Source organism: Phascolarctos cinereus, unplaced genomic scaffold (genome assembly GCF_003287225.1).
Source record: "Phascolarctos cinereus isolate Bilbo 61053 unplaced genomic scaffold, phaCin_HiC Scaffold_4;HRSCAF=312, whole genome shotgun sequence".
Taxonomy (NCBI): domain Eukaryota; kingdom Metazoa; phylum Chordata; class Mammalia; order Diprotodontia; family Phascolarctidae; genus Phascolarctos; species Phascolarctos cinereus.
The window spans coordinates 94,896,143-94,917,957 of NW_027555847.1; the positions used below are offsets into that span (position 1 = coordinate 94,896,143).

Consider the following 21,815-nt stretch of genomic DNA (forward strand, 5'->3'; position numbering starts at 1 on the left):
AAAAAAAAGAAAGATGGTTTCCTGGAAAAGGGGACTAGTACCATCTAGCAAATTTTGTGGATATTTGTGTTAAATTCAACTAGCTGGGAAATAACCATCCTGGCTTGGCGATCAAGAGATTGCCTGGAGGGTCCATGCATCTTATGAATTCTATTTTTTTAAGCTTTGCAAAGAAAGGAAGCCACTTTCTACCAAAGCTAAAACACTTAGGAGGAAGGCAGAGATGTGAAGAATAGTCATCTGATTGAGAAGATAAGCAGCAGAAAGCAACAGGATGGCAAGCATCATCTGATAGAGGAGAGCTCAGATGCTGATAGCAGCAACACAGAATGAGTAATAGGAAACTGAAGTAATATGAAGAAGACACTGTGGAGAAGATCAACAGTGATGAAAGCACCACCTTCCAAGACAGGAGGAGAGCTGTAGCAGAAGGGTTAAGGAGAATAGTATACAAAACCACTGATGGGCAGCAGGGACTAATGACTATTGTGAAAAGGACAGTGAATGCAGCTGGAAACTAGCAATATGGCTCAGAGGGAAGAGCCATGTAGGGGAGCATTGATGAAGAGGAGCAAACCCCAACTAAGACTGGAACCCTTCCTTACCCCAGGCACTACACACATGAAAACTGTACAGGGCTCAAAGGGGAAAGCTCATCTGAGTTATCATTATTCACAGGAAGCTTTAGTGGCTCCGGGCTAACTTTAGGATCAAATATAAATTCAGCTTGGCTCTTAAAGCTCTTTACAACCTGGCCCCTGCTTGTATTTCCAGTCTTCTTACACATCATTCCCTTTCATACACTCTCTGGTCAACTTGTATTGGCCTATTTACTGAATCATATGATGCTCTCTTCTCTTCTCTGTCTTTGAACTAACTGTACTCCCTGCCTGGAAGGCTCTCTTTCCTTGCCTTTGCCTCTTGGAATACCTGCCTTCTTTTAAGACTTGGCCCAATTACCACATTCTTCAGGAGGCCTTTCCATGTTCCCTCCAGGTGCTAATGAATGAAACTAAATGTATTTTGTATATATACCTATTTATGTACATGTTGTCTCCCTCATTAGAATGTAAGCTATGTAAGCTGTGAGGGCAGAGATTGTTTTTACTTTTTCTTTACATCCTCAATGCTGAGCACATTGCCTGGCACATGATAACTAGTTAATAAATGTTTTTGATTGATTGGACTCAGATATGAGTCCTGTTTCCATTAACTTGCAAATAAAACAGGGGCAGCTAGGTAGTGCAGTGGATAGAGCACTGGCCCTGGAGTCAGGAGGACCTGAGTTCAAATCTGGTCTTAGATACTTGACACTAGCTGTGTGACCCTGGGCAAGTCACTTAACCTCATTGCCTAGAGAAAAAAGAAAAAAACTTGCAAATAAAACTGTTCACATTTTGAAACTGTATGTTCATTAGGGAAACTGATGGCTACCTTTGGGTGAATGTTAGGTACTAGAATTCTCAGTTCATTTGGGTGGGGATAACTAGTCAGAGAAATGAGAGGCCTCTGAAGTAAGTGCACCTGGGTCCTTCAATATATATATCATTATATATTATATATTATTGGGTCATTTAACCATTTCTAAATCCATTTAATCTATAGCCTACATCTCTTCAGCTTTGTCACATACTTTGTTGAAATCCACTATACTGTGTTTCCCTTTTCTGCCGGTCTAGTAACCCTGTTAGGAAAAAAAAAAAAAAAGAAATGAAGTTAGTCTGTCATGACTTTTTGTTGTTGTTTTACATAAAGTTAGTCTGGCATGACCTTTTTTTTTATGATCTCTTCTTTTTATGCCACAGTAATTTCCTGACATGACCCTTATAATAGAACCTTCTTTTGTAACAGAGAAAAGCCACTGAGGAAAATTAACGTAGCAACTGTCTGAAAGGGTATAAGACATTCTACACCTGTAGTCCATATCCTCCTCCTCCTCCCCCTCTTCTTCTTCTTCCTAGGCAATGGAGTTAAGTGACTTGCCCAAGGTCACACAGTTTTCTTTCTTCTTTTCTTTTTTTTTTGTCCATCTCTTCTAATGGGAAGAAAGTATGTTTCATTATCAGTCTATTGAAACTGATAACCACAGTAAAGTCAAGATCACCACTGTATTATTTGATGACTATAGCCTCATTGCTTTTTTTTTCCCCCTTCAAAACCATGGCAATATTTATCCTTCCCTAGTCCTATAGCACTTCTGTCCTGTGCAATTTTTTAAAAAAGTTGACCGACTGCTGCTCATTGATCACATGTGCTGATTGTTCTGGTATCCTGGGATATAGCTTGTCTAGACCTGGTATTTTGAATTCATTGATAGTATTGCTGCTTTCTCTGCACTTATCTTGACTTTCTATTACCTATTAACTATTTTATTCTATCCTTCCCAGTTTAAGAATGATTTTTCTTGTTGGAGAGAAGAGAAGCAAAATAGGGTATCACCCTTCCATAGTCGTATCCCCCTGAACCAGGGCTCAGTGATACATTTGAAGCCAAACTTACATTTTTGCATTAAGGTCCTCAATTCAACTTGTTTACAACCTATACTCTGTATATTTGTACAGAAAACATCTGAGGTTATGGATCTTACTGCTTTACCACTTCTTGGATATTATCTCCTGACAACTACTGATCCTTTTCTTCTGCCTTTGTTTCTTCCTGTTCTTTTCTTTGGTATCTGGCTTGGCAGACAGATGTGGGATTTTTTTTCTCCTCCTTTGTTTTCAGTTTAAAGTCCTCTTGATCAGATTTGCAAGATTCCAGGCAAATATATTTTTATCTGCTTCTGTTAGGTATACTTCATTTCTTGGAAATAATCCATCATTCTTATATTTTATGTACTTTTAAAAAAACATTTTTTTATTTAAAGTTTTGAATTCCAAATTCCATCCCTCCCTACCTCACTCCTGCCCTTCCTCCTCCCTGAGATGGTGTATAATCAGATGTAGGTTATACATGTGCAGCTATGTAAAACATTTCCACATTAGTCATTTTGTACAAGAAAACTTGAATAAAAGAAAAAAAAGAAAGTGAAAAATAGCATGTTTCAGTCTGTATTCAAACAACATCAGTTCTTTCTCTGGAGGCAGATAGTGTGCTTTGGGATCGTCTTGTATCATTGTATTGTTGAGAATAGCTAAGCCATTCACAGTTCTTCATCGAACAACATTGCTGTTACTGTGTACAACATTCTCATGGCTCTGTTCACTTCACTATGCATCAATTCATGTAAGTCTTTCCAGGTTTTTCTGAAACTATCCTGCTTGTTATTTCTTATAGCACAATACTATTCGATTATGATCATATGCCATGGCTTGTTCAGCCATTCCTCAAATTGATGGGCATCTTTTTAATTTCCAATTCTTAGCCACCACAAAAACAGCTGCTATAAATATTTTTGCACAAATAGGTCCTCCCCCACTTTTTTGGGGGATCTCTTTGGGATATAGACCTAGCAGTAGTATTGCTGAATCAAAGGGTATGTGCAGTTTTATAGTTCCAAATTGCTCTCCAGAATGTTTGGATCCGTTCACAACTCTACCAACAATACATTAGTGTCCCAGTTTTCTCACATCTCCTCGAATATCCAACATTTCCCTTTTTTGTCATATTGGTCACTCTAATAGGTGTGAGGTGGCACCTTAGAGTTGTTTTAATTTGCATTTCTCTAATCAATAGTGATTTAGATCATTTTTTCATTTGACTGTAAATAACTCTGACTTCTTTGTCTGAAAACTATCTGTTCATATCCTTTGACCATTTATCAATTGGGAAATGACTTGCATTTTTATAAATTTGACTCAGTTCTCTATATATTTGAGAAATGTGGCCTTTATCACAAATCCCCCAGTTTTCTGCTTTTCTTATAATTTTTTTTTCATTTTGTTTTTAGGCAATTGGGGTTAAGTGACTTGCCAAGGGTCACACAGCTAGTAAGTGTCAAGTGTTTGGTCTGAGGCCAGATTTGAACTCAGGTCCTCCTGACTTCAGGGCCAGTACTCTTTCTACTGTGCCACCTAGCTGCCCCTTTTTTTGTAATTTTGGTTGCATTGGTTTTGTTTGTGTGCAAACTTTTAAATTTTATGTAATAAAAATTATCTATTTTACATTTTGTAATGCTCTCTATATCTTCTTTGGTCCTAAATTCTTCCCTTTTCCATAAACCTGACAGATAAACTATTCCATGCTCTCTTAGTTTATTAATGGTATCACCCTTATGTGCACACACCCTTATGTGTTAATCATGTACCCATTTTGACCTTATCTTGGTATATGGTGTGAGATGTTGGTCTATACCTAGTTTCTGCCATAACTGTTTTTCAACTTTCCCAGCAGTTTTTGTTCCAAAAGGTTGGACCTTTGGATTTATCATATACTAAATTGCTGTGGTCATTGATTATAATGTAATTTGTACCTAATCTATTCCATTGATCCATCACTCTATTTCTTAGCTGGTACCAGATTGTTTTTATAATTACCACTTTATAATACAGTTTGAGATCTTGTATGGCTAGACCACATTCTTTCACATTTTTTTTTATCAATTTCCTTGATATCCTTGAGCTTTTGTTCTTCCAGATGAATTTTATTATTATTTTGTTCTAGTTCTATAAAATACTTTTTTGATAGTTTGATTGGTATGACACTGAATAAATAGATTAATTTAGGTAAAATTGTCATTTTTATTATATTGGCTCAGCCTACTCATGAACAGTTAATATTTTCCCATTTATTTAGATCTGACTTTATTTGTATGAAATGTATTTTACAGTTGTATTCATATAGTTCCTGGGTTTGTCTTGGGAGGTAGACTCCAAAGTATTTTATATTGTCTATGGTTATTTTAAATGGAATTTCTCTTTCTGTCTCTTGATGCTGGACTTTGTAATGATGAGTTATGTGGATTTATGCTAAAATTGTTGATAATTTCAAATAGTATTTTAGTTGATTCTCTGAGATTTTCTAAGTATAACATCATATCATCTGCAGAGTGATAATTTTGTTTCCTCATTACCTATTCTTATTTAATTTCTTTTTCTTCTGTTATTGCTATAGCTAACGTTTCTAGAACAATTATAAGTCATAGTCATATAGGCTAGAAGTCATAATGGGTATTTTTGCTTCACCCTGATTGTATTGGGAAGGCTTCTAGCTTATCTCCATTACAAATAATGCTTGCTTATGGTTTTAGATAAATATTCTTTATCGTTTTAAGGTAAGCTCCATTTATTCCTATGCTCTATAATGTTTTTAAATAGGAGTGGGTGCTGTATTTTGTCAAAGGCTTTTCCCACATCTATTGAGATAATCATATGATTTCTATTGGTTTTATCATTTATATGGTCAATTGTACTGATAGTTTTCCTAAGATTGAACCAGCCTTGCAGTCTTGGCATAAATCCCACCTAGTCATACTGTATAATCCTTGTGATATATTGCTGAAATCACTTTGCTAGTATTTTATTTAACACTTTTTTTTTTGGTATCAATATTCATTAGGGAAATTGATCTATAGTTTTCTTTCTCTGTTTTGGCTTTTGCTGGTTTAGGTATCAACGCCATATATGTTTCATAAAAGGAATTTGGTAGGACTCCTTCTTTGCCTATTTTTCCAAATAGTTTATATAGTATTAGGATTAATCGTCTTTAAACGTTTGGTAGAATTTGCTTGTGAATCTATCTAGTCCAGGAGATTTTTTCTTAGGAAATTCATTAATGGTTTGTTCACTTCTTTTTCTAGGTTTGGGTTATTTAAGTATTTTATTTCTTCTGTTAATCTGGATAATTTATATTTTTGTAGATATTCATCCACTTCATTTAGATTGTAAAATTTATTGGCATATAATTGGGCAAAATAGCTCCTAACAATTGTCTCAATTTCCTCTTCATTGGTGGTGAATTCACTCCTTTCATTTTTTATATTAATAATTTGGTTTTCTGTTCTCTTTTTTAAAAAATCAAATTAACCAATATTTTATCTATTTTATTGTTTTTTTCATAAAACCAGCTTCTAGTTTCATTTATTAGTTCAATGATTTTCCTACTTTCAATTTTATTAATCTCTCCTTTGATTTTCAGAATTTCCAATTTGGTATTTAATTGGGGATTTTTAATTTGTTCTTTTTCTAGTTTTCTTTTTTTAGTTGCAAGCCCAATTCATTGATCTGCTTTTTCTCTATTTTATTAATGTAAGCAATTACAGATATAAAATTTTCCCTACTTACTACCTTGGCTGCATCTCATAAATTTTTGTATGTTATCTCATTGTTGTCATTTTCTTTAATGAAATTATTGTTTCTATGATTTGTTCTCTCACCCACTTATTTTTTAGGATTAGATTATTTAATTTCCAATTAAATTTTAATCTTTCCATTGTTCATTATTGAATGTAATTTTTATTGCATCATGATCTGAAAGGGATGCATTTAATATTTCTGCTTTTCTCCATTTGGTTGGGAGGTTTTTATGTCCCAATACATGGTCAATTTTTGTGTAGGTGCCATATACTGCTGAAAAAAATGTATATTCCTTTCTATTCCCATTCAGTTTTCTCCAGAGGTCTATCATATCTAACTTTTCCAGAATTTTATTCACCTTCTTTACTTCTTTCTTGTTTATTGTTGGGTTAGACTTATCCAATTCTGAGAAGGGAAAGTTGAGGTCCCCCTCTAATATAGTTTTATTATCTATTTCCCTCTGTAACTCATTCAACTTCTTCAAAAATTTAGATGCTATACCATTTGGTGCATATATGTTTAGTATTGATGTGACTTCATTGTTTATATTGTCTTTCAGCAAGGTATAGTTTCCTTCTTTATCTCTCTTAATTAAATCTGTTTTTGCTTTTGTTTTGTCTGAGATCATGTTTGCTACCCCTGCTTTCTTTGCTTCAGCTGAAGCATAATAAATTCTGCTCCATCCCCTTACCTTTACCCTGCATGTATCTCTCTGCTTCAAATGTGCTTCTTGTAAACAACATATTGTAGGATTCTGATTTTTTAATCTATTCTGCTATCTGTTTTCATTTGATGGGTGAGTTCATCCCATTCACATTTATAGTTATGATAATTAACTGTGTCTTTCCCTCCAAGCTATTTTCCCCTTGTTTATCCCCTCTCTCTCTTACCTTCTACCCTTTCCCTCCTCACAAGTGTTTTACTTCTGGTCACAGCCTTCCCCAATCTAATCTCCCTTTTATCAGTACCCCCTTTCCCTTCTATTATCCTGATCCCTTTTTACTTCCTTATAGGGTAAGATGGATTTCTGTATCCAACTGAGTTTGTATGTTATTCCCTCTTTGAGCCAATTTTGATGACAGTAAAGTTAAAGCTTTGCCCACTACCCCTACCCCCCACCATCTTCCCCTTCATTATAATATTTCTTTCATGCCTCTTTTATGTGGGACAATTTACCCCCATTCAATCTCCCCTCTCCTTCTTCCAGTGTAGTTTTCTTTCTCATCTCTTTATTTTTTTGAATCATCTCATCAAAGTCACCTTATAGCCATACCCTCTGTCTATATATTTTCCTTCTAATTGCTCTTATAGTAATAAAGTTCTTAAGAGTTACAAATATTTTCTTGCCATATAGAAATATAAGCAGTTAAATCTTATTGAATTTCTTATATTTTCTCTTTCTTATTTATTTTTTAACTTATGTTTCCCTTGAATCTTGTATTTGGAGGTCAAGTTATTTATTCAGCTCTGGTCTTTTAATTATGGATGCTTAAAAGTCCTCTATTTTGTTAAATATCCATTTTTTCTCCTAAAAGATTATATTCAATTTTGTTGGGTAAGTGATTCTTGGTTGTAATCCTAACTCCTTTGCCTTCCAGTGTATCATATTCCAAGTCCTGAGGTTCTTTAATTTGGAAGCTGCCAAATCCTGTGTAATCCTGACTGTAGCTTCATGATATTTGAATTATTTATTTTTGGCTTCTTGCAACACTTTCCTCTTGATCTATAAACTCTGGCTATGACAGAATTTGGCTATGATGTTCCTGTGAGGTTTCATTTTGAGATCTCTTTCAGGCAGTATGGATTCTTCCAATTTCTGTTTTGCCTTCTGGTTCTAATATATCAGTGCAGTTTTCTTTGATAATTTCTTGAATGATGTTGTCCAGGCTTTTTTTTTTTTTATCATGGCTTTCAGGTAGTACAATAATGCTTTTTTTTCTTTTTCTTTTTTTTAGGCAATTGGGATTGAGTGACTTGCCCAGGGTCACACAGCTAGTAAGTGTCAAGTGTTTGGTCCGAGGCCGGAGTTGAACTCAGGTCCTCCTGACTTCAGGGCCAGTGCTCTATCCACTGTGCCACCTAGCTGCCCCTAATAATTCTTCTATGATCTCTCCTAGATCGATTTTCTAGGTCAGTTGCTTTTTTTTTTCAATGAGAAATTTCACATTTTCTTCTTTTTTTTTTTTTACTTTTTTGATTTTGTTTTATTGTATCTTGATGTCTCATAGAGTCATTAGTTTCCACTTGCTCAGTTCTAATTTTTAAGGAATTATTTTTTTCAATCAGCTTTTATAGTTCCTTTTCTATTTAGTGAGTTCTATTTTTTAGGGAGTTATTTTCCTTGGTAAATTTTTTTTATATCTTTTCCCATGCTATTGACTCTTTTTTTCATGATTCTCTTGAATTACTCTCATTTCTTTTCTGAATTTTCTTCTACTTCTCTAATTTGCTTTTAAAAATACTTTTAACGCTCTTCCAGGAATTCTCTTTGGGCCTGAGGTTAAATTACATTTTTCTTTGAGGCTTCACATGTAGCCATTTTGACACTGTTGTCCTCTTCTAAGTTTATGCCTTGATCCTCCCCGTTACCACAGTAACTTTCTATAGTCAAGTTTGTTTCTTGGTTTTTTTTTTGTTTATTTTTTTCTACCTTTTTTTTTTTTGGTGACTTGGTGTTTTTATGTGAGAGTTGGGCTCTGGTCCTGCACTGTCTCAAGCTTTTCGTGCTGGAGCTCAGGGTCTTACTGCTGGCTTTTACTGGAGAGTAGGTTACCCTTCTGGTTTGCACTGGGCAAGTGGTACCCGCCCCAGAGGTGGGCCTGTCTGGGTGTTGCTGTTGTAACAGAGTCTTTCTGGTGGCTGTACCTGGAGGAGGGATCTTGTTGCTGCTCTGCCCCAGGGGTGGGGCCCTGCTGCTGGGCTGCTGTCTTGATGTTGGCCAGCCCGGGAGTGGGTCTTCGCTACTGGTCAGCAATGGGGTCAAGGACTCACTGGTGGCTTGTGCTGGGGGTGGAGTCACTGAGGTCGGTGGGGCCTTGCTTCACTGCACAGATTGCTCACTTGTCTAGGAGGCTGTTGATTTGCAGGAGGGCAGGGCCTCACTGGTGGATTGCCCCAAGCTTGGAGCCTTGCTGCAGACCCCGTGTTATGAAGCTGGCTGCCGCTGCTGCTCCTCTTGGAACTAGTTCCCCTCCCACTGCAGTGAGACAGACTTTTCTTGCCATGCTGATAAGCTGCTTCCCTGCTCCTAGATCAGTTCTGTGTGGTTTTCTAGTTGTTTGGAGGGGAATTTGGGAGGGCTTCAGAGGGTTCCTTCCTCACTCCACCATCTTGGTACAGGAAGTCCTATTTTATGTGCTTAAAAATTTTTTTTTCAATCAACAAAAATTTCTCTTCCTCTTCCCTTTCCTATTCCCCCGATGAAAACAAACAAAAAAAAAAGGAAGCCCTTGTAACAAATATGAATAGACAAGCAAAATAAACTCTTACTATGGTCATGTACAAAAATATATCTCTCTTTTTCCATCTTGAATCTATTGCTTCTGTCTGGAGGCTAGTAGCAGGTTTCATGAGTCCTCTAGAACAGTGATTGGTCATTGCATTGATTAGAGTTTTTAAGTCTTTCAAAGTTGTTTGTCTTTACAATGTTGTTATGGTATAAATTGTACTCCAGGTTTTGCTCATTTCATTCTGCATCAGTTTACACAAGTCATCCCAGATTTCTTTGATGCCTTCTCCCATGTTATTTTCTAATGGCACAATAGTATTCTAAATTCATACACCATAATTTGTTCAGTCATTCCCCAATTTATCAGTATACTCTCAGTTTCTAGTTCTTTGCCATGTAAAAAAGAACTGCTATAAATATTTTTGTACATATGGGTTCTCTTTCTTTGAACTCTTTGGTAAATAGACCTAGTAGCACTCATATTGCTGGGTCAAAGGGTAGACACAGTTTAGCAACTTTACAGACATAGATTCAAATTGTTTTCCAGAATGGCTGGATTAATTCACAGCTCTACCAATGTGCCTCTTTTTCTATATCTGCTCTGTCATTTGTCATCTTCCTTTTTTTGTCAACTTTACCAATTTCATGGGTAGGAGGCGGAACTTCAGAGTTGCCTTCATTTGCATTTCTCTAATTATTAGTGATTTGGAGCACATTTTTATAAGGCTATTTCTTCCTCTAAAAACTACCTATTCATATTCTTTAAACATTTATTGATTGGGGAATGCCTTTTATTCTTATATATAGAATTACTTCCTTATATAGTTTGTAAATGTATGTCTATATTTTAAACTGTGGTGCAGCAGATTAGATATCCAGATTCCATCCGTAGATACCAGGTTATTTTCTAGGGAATTTTTACTTTTGAAATCCAGTCTCTGACTGTGTACTCTATACTTATGGTTGGAGCTCTCAGATACCCACTCCCCTCCTACTTGGAGCTCTGCTGGTGACCTATTCCTGTTCTGCTTAGATAGACTTTCCAGATCAGGGTGCAGAACTTAGTGGGGTCAAAAGCTTTCTCTAGCTTTGTCTGCCCCCTCAATTTCACCCATAAACATTCATGTTGAGCCACAACTTAAGCCATCTACTCCTCGGAGTCATATTAGAGCAAGAGGGCTAATATTTTAAAACACTGGGGTGCTAGCTTTAAAAAAGGCTATTGCAAGCCTCAGAGTTTCCAATATTATTATTATTATCTCCTGTAGCATCATCTGTGGCTTGGAGGCTAAATATCTGTGGTGGACTCTGGTCAATGATGCTGTAGCCCAGTACTGCAAAGTATCTGTCAGCTAGGGAGGATGAAGAGAGAGTGGAAGCACATTTAGGCCTCAATTTCCTTATGTGTAAAATGAGAGTTGGACTAGATGATGTCCAAGTTTTTTTCCCGCTCTAGTCCATCTATTTTCTTCCCTGTTACAGGATGATAATATCATAAAGCTAGAGTTAGAAGGGACTTTAGAATTCATCTAGTCCAACCCCCTTATTTTGCAGATGAGAAAACTGATGTCCACGAAGGTTTAGGTGAGTGATGGTCCATAAGTATTAAGTAGAAGAATCAGGATTTGAATCAGTCATGTGGCTCCAGGTTCAGTACTTTTTCAAAAATACCATGTCACTTCCACTTGTTCTGAAGTTCTATGTTCTAAGGCCTTTATATCTCTGGCCTTCTTTGCTCCATTTGCTCCGTTTTCCAAGGTCCTTTTTGGACTGGATAGTCTATGAGTCTATATACACCTGCCAGATTTTACAGTGAATGAACCAATTTACTATTAGAGGAGCTCTTATGCCAAGGACAAGTATAATTTACTCAATGTTCTGTAGGCCCAGCCTCTGGTTTTAATTGGTTTGTGTTCATTTGCATCTCAAAAGATTATTCATGAAGTAATTGTCCAGTTTGTTAGTTTACCCACATCTACTTCTTCTCTTGGTTCACTAGAGACATGAGCTGGGAAAATAGCAGGGACTGAAGTTCAAACCTTGAACTTTTGTCCAGGAGCAAGTAGAAAAGAGGCTTAAAATGATCCCTCCCTCCTTCCTCCCCTCCCTTCCTCTCTCCCTCCCTTGCTTCCTCTCTCCTTCCCTCCTTCCTTCTTTCTTCTTTCTCTCCCTTCCTCCCTCCCCTCTCCTTTCTTTCTTTCGTTCCTTTCTTCCTCAGGATCTGGAGCTCACGGCCCTAGTTGGGAGAACTGTACATGATCATGTGAGAGACACTTTGATTCAATGGAGAGGGCACTAGAGCCGGGAGTCCTATATTAGAATCTTAGCTCCATCACTTACTAATATATACCTTGGATAAGCTGCTTAACCTGCCTGAGGCTGTTTCCACAGTAAAATGGGGATAATGATACTTCCACTACTTTGTCTCTAGGGGTTGTTGTGAAAAAAAAAAACAAAACCAAAACCCGATTTTTAAGTAAACCGTAAAGCCCTAAGAATTGTTAGGATGAAGATGGGAACAGTGAAGAAACAAAGCAGAGACTTTAACTCCGGGGTGCGGGGCACCAGGGCTAAAGAGGAGCGCTGCAGAGGAAAGGGCAGATGGAGGGGAGTGTCCTTGGAGAAGTTAGCTGCTCAGGGTCTGGAGTTCAGCAGCCCGAGCAGTTCCCGCAGCCTCTTTCGCCTCGATGACCTTCTGGGCTGCAGTCGGGGCCGGGACCCGCCGAGGCCCCGAGGCCAGTGTGGGGGCGGGGGCAGGGGCGGCAGCAGGGGCGGAGCCGGCCGCTCGGGCGGCCGAGGAGGAGGGGGTGGTCTGACGGCGGGGGCCGGACTCCGGGCTGGCGGGCGGGGATTGAGCCCCCTTGGGAGCCCTGGGTGGCGCGCGCCTAGCCCTCCCTCCCGCCCCCAGCCTGGCGGGGCCGAGTTTGGGGGCTGGCGGTGGCGGCGGCGGGAGGGAGCCCGGGAGTCAGCGAGGCTGCCCGCCCGCCCGCCTGCCCGCGCTGCTGGCGAGATGCGGTCCGGTCCCGCGCTGCTCTGGCTGCTTCTCTTGAGGTGGCCCCTAGGGCGCCAGGGCTCGGGGACCCCAACCTGGACTCGGATTCCCCCTTCCCCTTCTCGTTCCCTGCTCCTGGCATGAATAGAAGAGCGGGGGGCGCCATGGAGGCGGAGGGTGAGTTGGGAGAGGGGAGGAGAGAGGAGGGGGCGGGGAGGGGGGGGCAGGGAGGGAAGGAAGCTGAGTTGTGGACCCGCCCCTGGAGCAGAGGGGGCTAGGGAAGGGGGGCGGTGTGTGCTGCTGCCGGATAATAGATTTAGAGTTGCAAGGGCCCTCCGGGATCATCTAGGACAACTTCTTCCTTTTACAAAAATGGAAACTGAGGTCCACAGGCTCCTCCTTCCACTTTGCCCGGTTGGATCGAGTGCCTTTTGCTAGACAGCAAGCAATCCTATTCATCCGGTTTGTTAAAGAAGGGCCCACCGGAGGTCATCCCGACTGTGCCCGGGTCTCGGTCTCTGTCTCGGTTTCTATGCAGGGAACGTGGGCTGTGGGTATGAGCTATTCCTCCTCACCCCGTCGGAGTCCCCCACCCCCGATCCCCCCCCACCTTGGAAATGAGGCTCCTTGGGAGTGGAAGCGTTAATGCCAAAGCAGCCTTAAGCTTTTTACGGTGTTACTCTTTGTAACTGGAGTAATTGGGAACCCACACAGGCCCCTGAGTTGAGTCCCGACTAAAACCGTTTTGAAACAATCTTGGGGGCTGGTTTTTGCGGGAGACTTGAATGGGAATACCTTGTAAAAAAGCAACTTTTCACATAGACTGGAAGAGGAGAAAACTTTCCCCTCCGAGGAAACACTGACATTCTCCCCTGTTCCACCTCCAATCCCCATCTTCACCCCTCCCCCACCCGGCAGGAGTGAGTTCTGTGATTCGAGTCCGAAGTTCTTATTCAGGGGTGCTTCTCCCATCAGGAGCCCTTGCAGAAGAGCTGTAGGTGTGGGTGTCTGTCTGGCAAATTCTTATTCCTCAGAGCCTCCTTCAATTATACTGTCCCCCCAAGGGGAGCCAGAGAGCTCCATTCAACCTCTTTCCTAATCTAATGGAAGATGCCATTAAAGAAAATAGTCGGGTGTCCAGAGGCAGCAAGGTATATTGGGAAATGTTGAATTTGAACTTTGGAGACCTGACCTTAAATCCTGTAACTCTTATTTCTTTCTCCCCTTGGTTGTTCCCATCTTTAGGCCTCACTTTCCCCCATGTGCACAATAAAGAGAAGGGACTGGATGATCTCTAATTTGCCTTCCAGCTCTAAATGCTTGGGGAATTTGGCTGCTCTGCCTATGCCACACAGTATGTGGAACTGGATCTAGAGAGTTTTTTTCCCCCCAAGGGCAGCTTCCAATTCAATTGCATACTGTGCTGAATATTACAAGTCAACCCTGAGGCATGGGAGGACAGTGAAACTTTCTTCTACCTCTTTATTAGCTAGGTTCAAACCAAACCAGTAAGCAGTTGTTAAGCATCTGCTACTTACTAGGCTTTGAGCTAGACAGTGAGGATATAAAGAAAAAAAATGAAATTCTCTTCTCTCAAGTTCCTTACATATTGGGAAGTAGAGAGGGGGGAATAAAACATATATACAAATAAGTAAATACAAAGGTTATGCAAGTAATAAATTTTCTTAAAGCAGCAGTGTGACTAGTTGTCTGTTGGAAGAAGGATTTGTGGGGCCCGGTATGAGTTGATCAATAAACATTTGTGAAGCTGCTACTATGTGCCAGGCACTGTACTAAGTAGAATTAATTGCTGAGTGTGCTAAGTAGTCTCTGCCCTCAAGGAGCTTACAACTTAAGGATTGTATCTCTAGAACTTAGTAGAGTGCCTGATACATAATAAGATTTACCAAATACTTGTTGGTTAACTGATTGATACGGTGTTTTGAGGTTTGCAAATATTCAATTATTTTCATATAGCCCCACCATTTGAGCTGAAACTACAGCAGAGCTATTAAACTCAGGCTGCAAAACTCCTTAGTGAAGCAAGGAACTAGATTGTAATTAGAAAATGTTTAACAAAAATAAAGAAAAATACAGTACAACATAGATAATGTCAATTTGTAGTTTTCTAAGTCAGTATGGAGCCATCAAGACATCCTTTTCTATTTGAGTTCCATATCACTGAGCTATAGGACTGGTATTAAGTATGAGTTCAGCTTCACTGGGGTACCAGAACATTAGTTATTTATTAACCCAGATGCCTGGACAAAACTACCTGCCACCTCTACTCTTCCCCCATCCCTCCCCATCTCCTGTGTTTTGAGTGACAAACCAGGGAAGCTGACACTGCCACCTTGAAATGAATTCATGCTTGACAATCATAGGACCCAAGAGGATTGAAGTCCTTAATCACTTGTGTCTTTCCCAGTGCTGTTTGCTGATGAATAGAGTTTCATCTCCTGCTTTACCTGTCCCCATGAATTAGTGGCAGCATCTGCTAAGGTGAAAATCCTTTCCATTTCCTATCCCTCCCCAGACTCTCATCTGGACCCATCTCAGCTCTATGGCTCCACAGTAGAAATCTGCCTCCACTCTTCCTCTCCATTTTGCCCTCTAGAAAGCCTATACTACTAGAAAAAAAAAGCCACCAAAAACAAATTTTAACAAACTTTCCTTCATTTTGGATGACTTTACTTTTTACTCTCCATTTTCTTATATTAATAGAAACTTCATTCTCTCCAGAAAGCAGTGCATTTGTGATCATTCTTCCCAACGCTGGATACCCATCTTCTCTCATTTCCCCTGACATTTTGAGCCTTTGACCCGCACTGTCCCTTTCAGATAGCCCCTTTCCTGCCATCCTGAAACACTGTCTTTCTCTGAGGTTTTCTCTGTCTGTCCATGTTCCCTAGTGCAGATCCTCATGGCAGTGATTTGCTGACCTATATGTTCTCTCTCTTTTCTCAAGGAGTTTAGTACCTGGCTCACAGTCATCCCATGCACTCTAACCTCTGCCCTGAGACTCAAGGAGGTTAATACTCACGTTGTTGTGCCTCAGGCAGCCGGATCTACTAGCTTCTTTAGTTTCCATGACATGGACCTTCAGATCACCTTCAGCAACAACAGAGATAGTCATATTCTTACTATCACCATCTGCTGTTAACTGTACCACTTTCATTATCCACAATTCTGAAATTCCTTTTTGTAATAACAATTTGCTGTCTTTTCATCTTTCACTTTATCTCTGTTCTTAAACCTCTTTTTTATCATCACTGTGGCATCTAAGCCCTTCACCCTTCCTTATTCCTCCGGTTTACCTCACTTTTCTCCCTTCTTGGTCCTATCTGTGGTTGACCAATTTAACTATATGCTCTAACTATAACTATATGCTTCTAGCTTTAGTCCCTTATCCTCTTTTCCTATATCTAGTAATGCCTTGGTAAACTATATTTTGGGGTTACCCCATCACCTACCTTCTTTATTCCTATTCCGTTGCTAGAGAAAGCCACACAGTTGTATCAGGTGGTTGTGCTACAAATTTATATTATCTAATCTCACTGGGTCCTAGCTGGTACATGGTAATCCCTCCCTGTTTGACTTTATCACACTCTCCCTAGGTCAGGCCAAGTCCCTAAGGACCACCTAAAAATAGTGTCAGGATGTGACTCTGTAGTAGTGTTGGGATGTAAAAGCCAAATTAGCCACATTACTTATCTGCCTGCCTCATAGGGTTGCTGTGAGGGTCAAATGAGATGACAAGGCTTTGGGATGTGGTGGAAAAAATTAGTATCTTGGAGCTATGGGACCTGAGTTCAGATATTTGCTCCACCCCTTGTCAAGTGAATGATTGTGAGCATCTGATTTAACCTTCTCTGTAAAATGAGGAGTTGTTATGAGGAAAGTCCTTTGTGAATTTTTTTTTTTGACCAGGCAGTGAGGTTAAGTGACTTGCCCAGAGTCACACAGCTCGTGAGCGTCAAGTGTCTGAGGCTGAATTTGAACTCAGGTCTTCCTGAATCCTGCCCCCCTTTGTGAATCTCAAATCACTATAGAAATGAGTTACTACTGATAATGGATATTTGTGGAAGAAGTTTTTGGGGCTGGCTCTTAGTCAACAGACATTTACTAAGCACTATACATGCAAAGAAACATAAAAACCAAAGTCTCTTTCATCCAAGAGCTCGTATTCTAATGGAGAAGGTAACATCCAACCAGGTAGTAAACTGGAGGTAGTCTCAGAGGGAAAGCAGAGGTAGGAAGTGGTGGGGAAAGGAGGCCTTTTGCAGAAGGTGGGATTTAAGGGCAGCCAGGTGCCAGAGGTGAGGAGGGAGAGTATTGGCAATTGAGGACATCCAGGAAGGACTTCCTGGGGTGCTCTCTGAAAAGTCATGGAGTTGGAAGATGAGGTGTGTAAGGACACAGTATCTCTGGCCTACATGAAGGGGATTAAGACAGGAAAGGTAGGAAGGGGCCAGGTTGTGAAGGGTTTTAAAAGCAAACCATGATTTTATAGTTGATCCCTGAGGTAATAGAGACTCACTGGAGTTATTGAATAGAGGGGTAACAGGGTCAGAGGGTGCATGGGACATAGGCTCTTGGGATACTAGTCTAGCTCTGAGCCACTGGGGGAAGTGATCCTGTGTTGATTGTTGTGTGATTGGTACTTCATCCTCAAAGAGGATCTTGAAGTCAGGAAGATGCCATGATTTGCAAATGAATTGGATTTAAGTGAGGGAGGTCTGTGCAAAGTCACCAGCCTCACTTCCTCTCTGGAGCCATCTGGATCCAGTGGCCAGACATAGATCAGGACGACTGGAGATGGCCCAGCTCTGTGTTCCTATTGGTACTGCTGAATGGCCTCCTAAAATAATTTTGCTTATTCTAGAAATCTTTCTTTTTGACAAATGAAAAAAACATTTCTGTTTTTCTAGATGGGTAGAGGGGGTAGCAGCCTTGTCATCTCTTTCTTCTTCCTCTTTGTATGGAGGCCGCGAGCTCCCAGCAGAAAGGAGTTGTTCTTTTGTTTTCAAAGAGGACCAGTGATATCACTGGTGATATCTTGACTTGTGGATTGGATTTAAGTGCGGGAGAGCTGGACAAAGTCATCAGCCTCACCCTCTCTTTCCTGAGTCATCAAAGTCCAATGGCAGGACAAAAGTCAAGACAATTGGCGATGGCCCAGGATTTGGTGGATATCCTTGACGTCTTTGATACCTGACCAAGTTCTAAGTGCTCCACAGCATTGTTGAGTGGTGAGTTGTTGTCTCAGTCTGAGCCCCATTTGGGGAGTAGTTCTATCACTACTGATCTGGGTGGTCTCATGTATTGTGAATGTGATCATTGCCCAGCCATCTCCAGGATGAATAAAGCATGAGAGGCTAAGGAGCAGGATGTTCTATCTGACCACACAATCTAGTTTATTTAATGAAAATTAAGGTGACTGCTAAATTCCTGTAAAGAGGGAGAAGGAGAGGAAGAGGGATATTAGAGATGGATATAGAGTTTTGGGACTTATCTTGTGTATAGGTGATAATTGAACTTGGATGAATTTAGTTGAACAGAGATAGGAAAAAAAACTAGTCAGATAGGTGAGAGAAATATCATAGAAAGTACAGACTTTGGAGGGGTTATGGCAGTGAGGGGAAATATATATGATGATAATTGGATGGGATGGCAGGCCAAGTGAGGGTTTTTTAAGGATAGGGGAGGCTTGCCCCATGGCTTTTGTTCGTGCTTTCATCCCCACCTTTCTATAGCTTAGCCCCGTCCCTCCATGAAGCCTTCCCTGATCCTGATAGGATCATAGGATTTTGAGCTAGAAAGGACTTTAGTGGTCATTTAGTTGAAACCCTTCATTTCATAGATGAGAGAATTGAGGCCCAGAGTGATTTGCCTAAAGAAGTAACAGTCTGAGTTGGGATTTGAATCTCTGTCCTCTGACTTCAAATCTCTTTCTGTTATACTATACTTTTTCTCAATTGGTTGTTTCTTCTCCATCTTCTGAATTTTTTTTTTCTGCTTAAGTATCACTTAGTGGATTCTGCATTTAATTTCTTTGTGTAATTGTTTCTTCCCTCTCCAAAATAACAACAGCAACGATGATGATGGTGATGATGATGATGAAGAAGACCACCACCACTACCACTACCCACCTATAAGCTACTCCAGGCTAGGGGCTGTTTCTTGATTCTGTTTATCTCTCTCTCCCAGCAGGAGGCAGTAGAGGTCCCTGCTTATAGGAGCTGTTTGATGAGGAACTAAGGTAGATAGGCCCCCATCTGCCATTTACAGTCTTAGAGAATTGCTTGAGAGGTTTGGTGATTTGTCCAAGGTCGTGTACCCAGTATGTGTTAGAGGACTTGAATTCACCTTTTTCCAACTCTAGGGCTGCCATTCCATCTACTAGTCCATGATGCCTTTTGAATGAATTGAGAGATACCTTGTGATATAGGGGAAGAGCACTGGCTCTGAAGTCAGAGGATCTGGATTCAAATCCCATCTTTGATGCTACTTTTGTGACCTTGAACAAGTTCTAACCTTCTTTACCTTAGTCTCCTCATATATAAAATGAGATTTTATTAGATGACCCATGAGATCCCTGCCAGCTTTATGCCTGTGAGCCTCTGCCCACCCTTCTCTCTCTCTCTCTCTCTCTCTCAAATGAAATATATATTATATATACCTATATCTATATAGAATCCTAAAAGTCTTAGTGCAACTTTAAACTTTAATAAGCTTACAGAACTATCAAATCAAACTATTAATTAAGCTATTAAAGCTTAAAACTGCAATAAGAATTTTGAGACTCTGTGTGTGTGTGTGTGTGTGTGTGTGTGTGTGTGTGTGCGCGCATGCGCATGTGCACACATGGGCATATAATCACACAAAAGAATGCTCCCAAATAAATGTTATATGCTAATGTTTCTGTGTTATCTGACAGGAATATGTGGCATGGGCATCAATGCTAGGCAATGGTCTTATCTCTGGCAAAGTATTTCTTAAAGAAGAAACTGTTTTCATTCTTCAGTGTTCATGTTTGCTGGTTGTATTTGAAATTGATCACTCTGAAGATAAAGACTGACCTCCCACCTTAAGTTTCTGCTGGACCACTATGGGGAGGTAGAACCTACTCAGGTCTGAATAACTTATTCTTTGAGGGTCGTATTCCCAAAGAATGCTGGGGCTTTGTTGCAGAGGTGTATGGTTTGGATTAGATCATTATTGGAAAGCAAATATTTAAACTTCTTATTTCTGAAGAGAGCAAACCATCAGGCAGTATTGTAAATATTCTGGAGTCCTTGTCTGAAGGGGTCAGAGAATTTCAATTTAAATAGAGATCCAGTTGCTCCATGCCTGTATCAGAACAAACCTTTGTTAGTGTGTAGGCATATCTGAATACTTTCTGTGCTAAGAAAACACTTGATGATAGAGATTGGAGTTCTTTTTATAGTAAAAGTGTTATATTGAACATCCTAGAATTTTAATGGTAAAGGGACCTTTGAGGTCATCTGATCCAACTGCTTCATTTTATGAGGCAAAAACTTGAATTTGCCCAAAGGGGAAGCGACTTGTCCAGAATCACACAGAAAGAAGGCGGTTAGTGGTAGATGTAGGACTAGACCCTTGGTCTCCTGATTCTCAGGGCACTGTTTTGTTTGGTACTCAATAATACACTATTTCTCAGACCCAGTTGCCTCCCCCCCCCAAAAAAAAAGGAAATGAAAGTGTCAGTAGTATTCTAGGAAGGGATTATTCTAAATATTGTATTTTCAGTTTTACTTAAATATAAACAGTTTTAGTTAAAGACATGATGATGGATATTAAGTGGATAGAGAGGTGGCTTGAGTGGGAGAGTCTGGAAGACCTGGGTTCAGTCTTAGTTCTTTCTGTCTGTGTGACTCAGGGCAAGTCATGAAGCCTTTCATATATCCTAGGTCTGTTGCTCAGAAAAAGTAATCAGTATGTTCTGTATTACTTTGAATGAAGGACAGAATTAGGATCAATATTGGGGAGTCCCAGGTGGGTGCTTTTACTGACATGCTGTTTCATTGTTACTGCCTCCCTGGTGATTTTTCTCTTTCCTCTTTTGGGGCTGCCTCCATGAAAGGGAACTTCTTGTTTCCTGCCATGAACCTAAATCCCTTTGCAAACTCTATCAGTATAAACAGAACAAGACACATTTAAGGCAAGCAATCTTGCCTTAAGTATTCTATAACATGTTTTACAATGTATCACAAAACCTTTGGCTTAGAATAGAGCCTTATATGGAAATATCAGCATTAACCTAAAACTTTTTCATCATTAAACAAAAACTCAAACATCTTCTCTATGAGAACCATTTCCCCAAGACTTCTTTGAGAACTAAGTGTAAAATACTGTCACCTAGAACAATAATTCCTTTCTATGGTATTCCAGATTGCATCCAATTATGTTCTATAGTGCTTTAAAATTTTTTTAGAATAAAATTATTTTAAATTCACTTAAGACTGCCATAGAGCACTTTTAGGGAGAATGGTAAAGGTTATCCTGCAATGAAACTAATAAAGACAGAGTATCCAAACATCTGAAAGTTTGGGAAATTATTAGCCTGAAGCCTAGGGATATTGTTTTCCTATTTGTTGAGTATCTACATCTTCTTATAAATCTTAATGGTTATCGCAGTTTAGGGTAGGAAGGGACCTTAAAGATCGTCTAATCCAATTGCCTAATTTTATCGATGAGGAGTCTGAGACATAGAGAGGAGGAATGATTTGCCCAAGGCCACACAGCAAGTTAATGGCAGTGCTAGGACTAGAATCTAGGTATCACGACTCATAAGTGTTCTTTCCAGTATTACCATGGTAATAATTTGTTGATAGATCTGTGATCTCATTTATATAACGAGCTCGTTCTGTCCAATTGTACTGGTAACAACTTGTCTCTGCCTATCCAACTTGTGATAATCCTTGTCAATGTCTTCCCATAAATCCTTTGCTGATTCCTGAGGATTTTCTAGGTGGATTATCATGTCATGAGCAAATAGGGTTAATTTTGTTTCCTCTTTGCCCACGCCTTTAATTGCTTTCTCTTATCTAATTGTTGTTGTTAACATTTTTAGAAATAGAATAATATGTAGGGCAAAGGGCCATTTTTGCTTTATTCC

The 21,815-nt window shown here is 39.8% G+C and overlaps 1 protein-coding gene and 1 long non-coding RNA gene across 2 annotated transcripts in view; one reads left to right on the forward strand and one right to left on the reverse strand.

Annotated features, from left to right (window-relative positions):
* Nucleotides 1–1,582: 1,582 nt before the first annotated feature.
* On the reverse strand, nt 1,583–16,223 carry LOC110216956 (uncharacterized). The gene is made up of 3 exons (XR_002326922.2): nt 16,147–16,223; nt 15,717–15,784; nt 1,583–1,684 (listed from the first exon to the last, which is right to left on the reverse strand). It is a non-coding gene; the product is annotated as an uncharacterized LOC110216956 (long non-coding RNA).
* Nucleotides 12,577–21,815, forward strand: part of FGD3 (FYVE, RhoGEF and PH domain containing 3) — a 198,263-nt gene continuing 189,024 nt past the window's right edge. The window contains 1 exon segment of the mRNA XM_020999038.2: nt 12,577–12,850. Coding sequence (XP_020854697.2) covers nt 12,814–12,850 — 37 coding nt within the window. The 5' untranslated portion in view covers nt 12,577–12,813.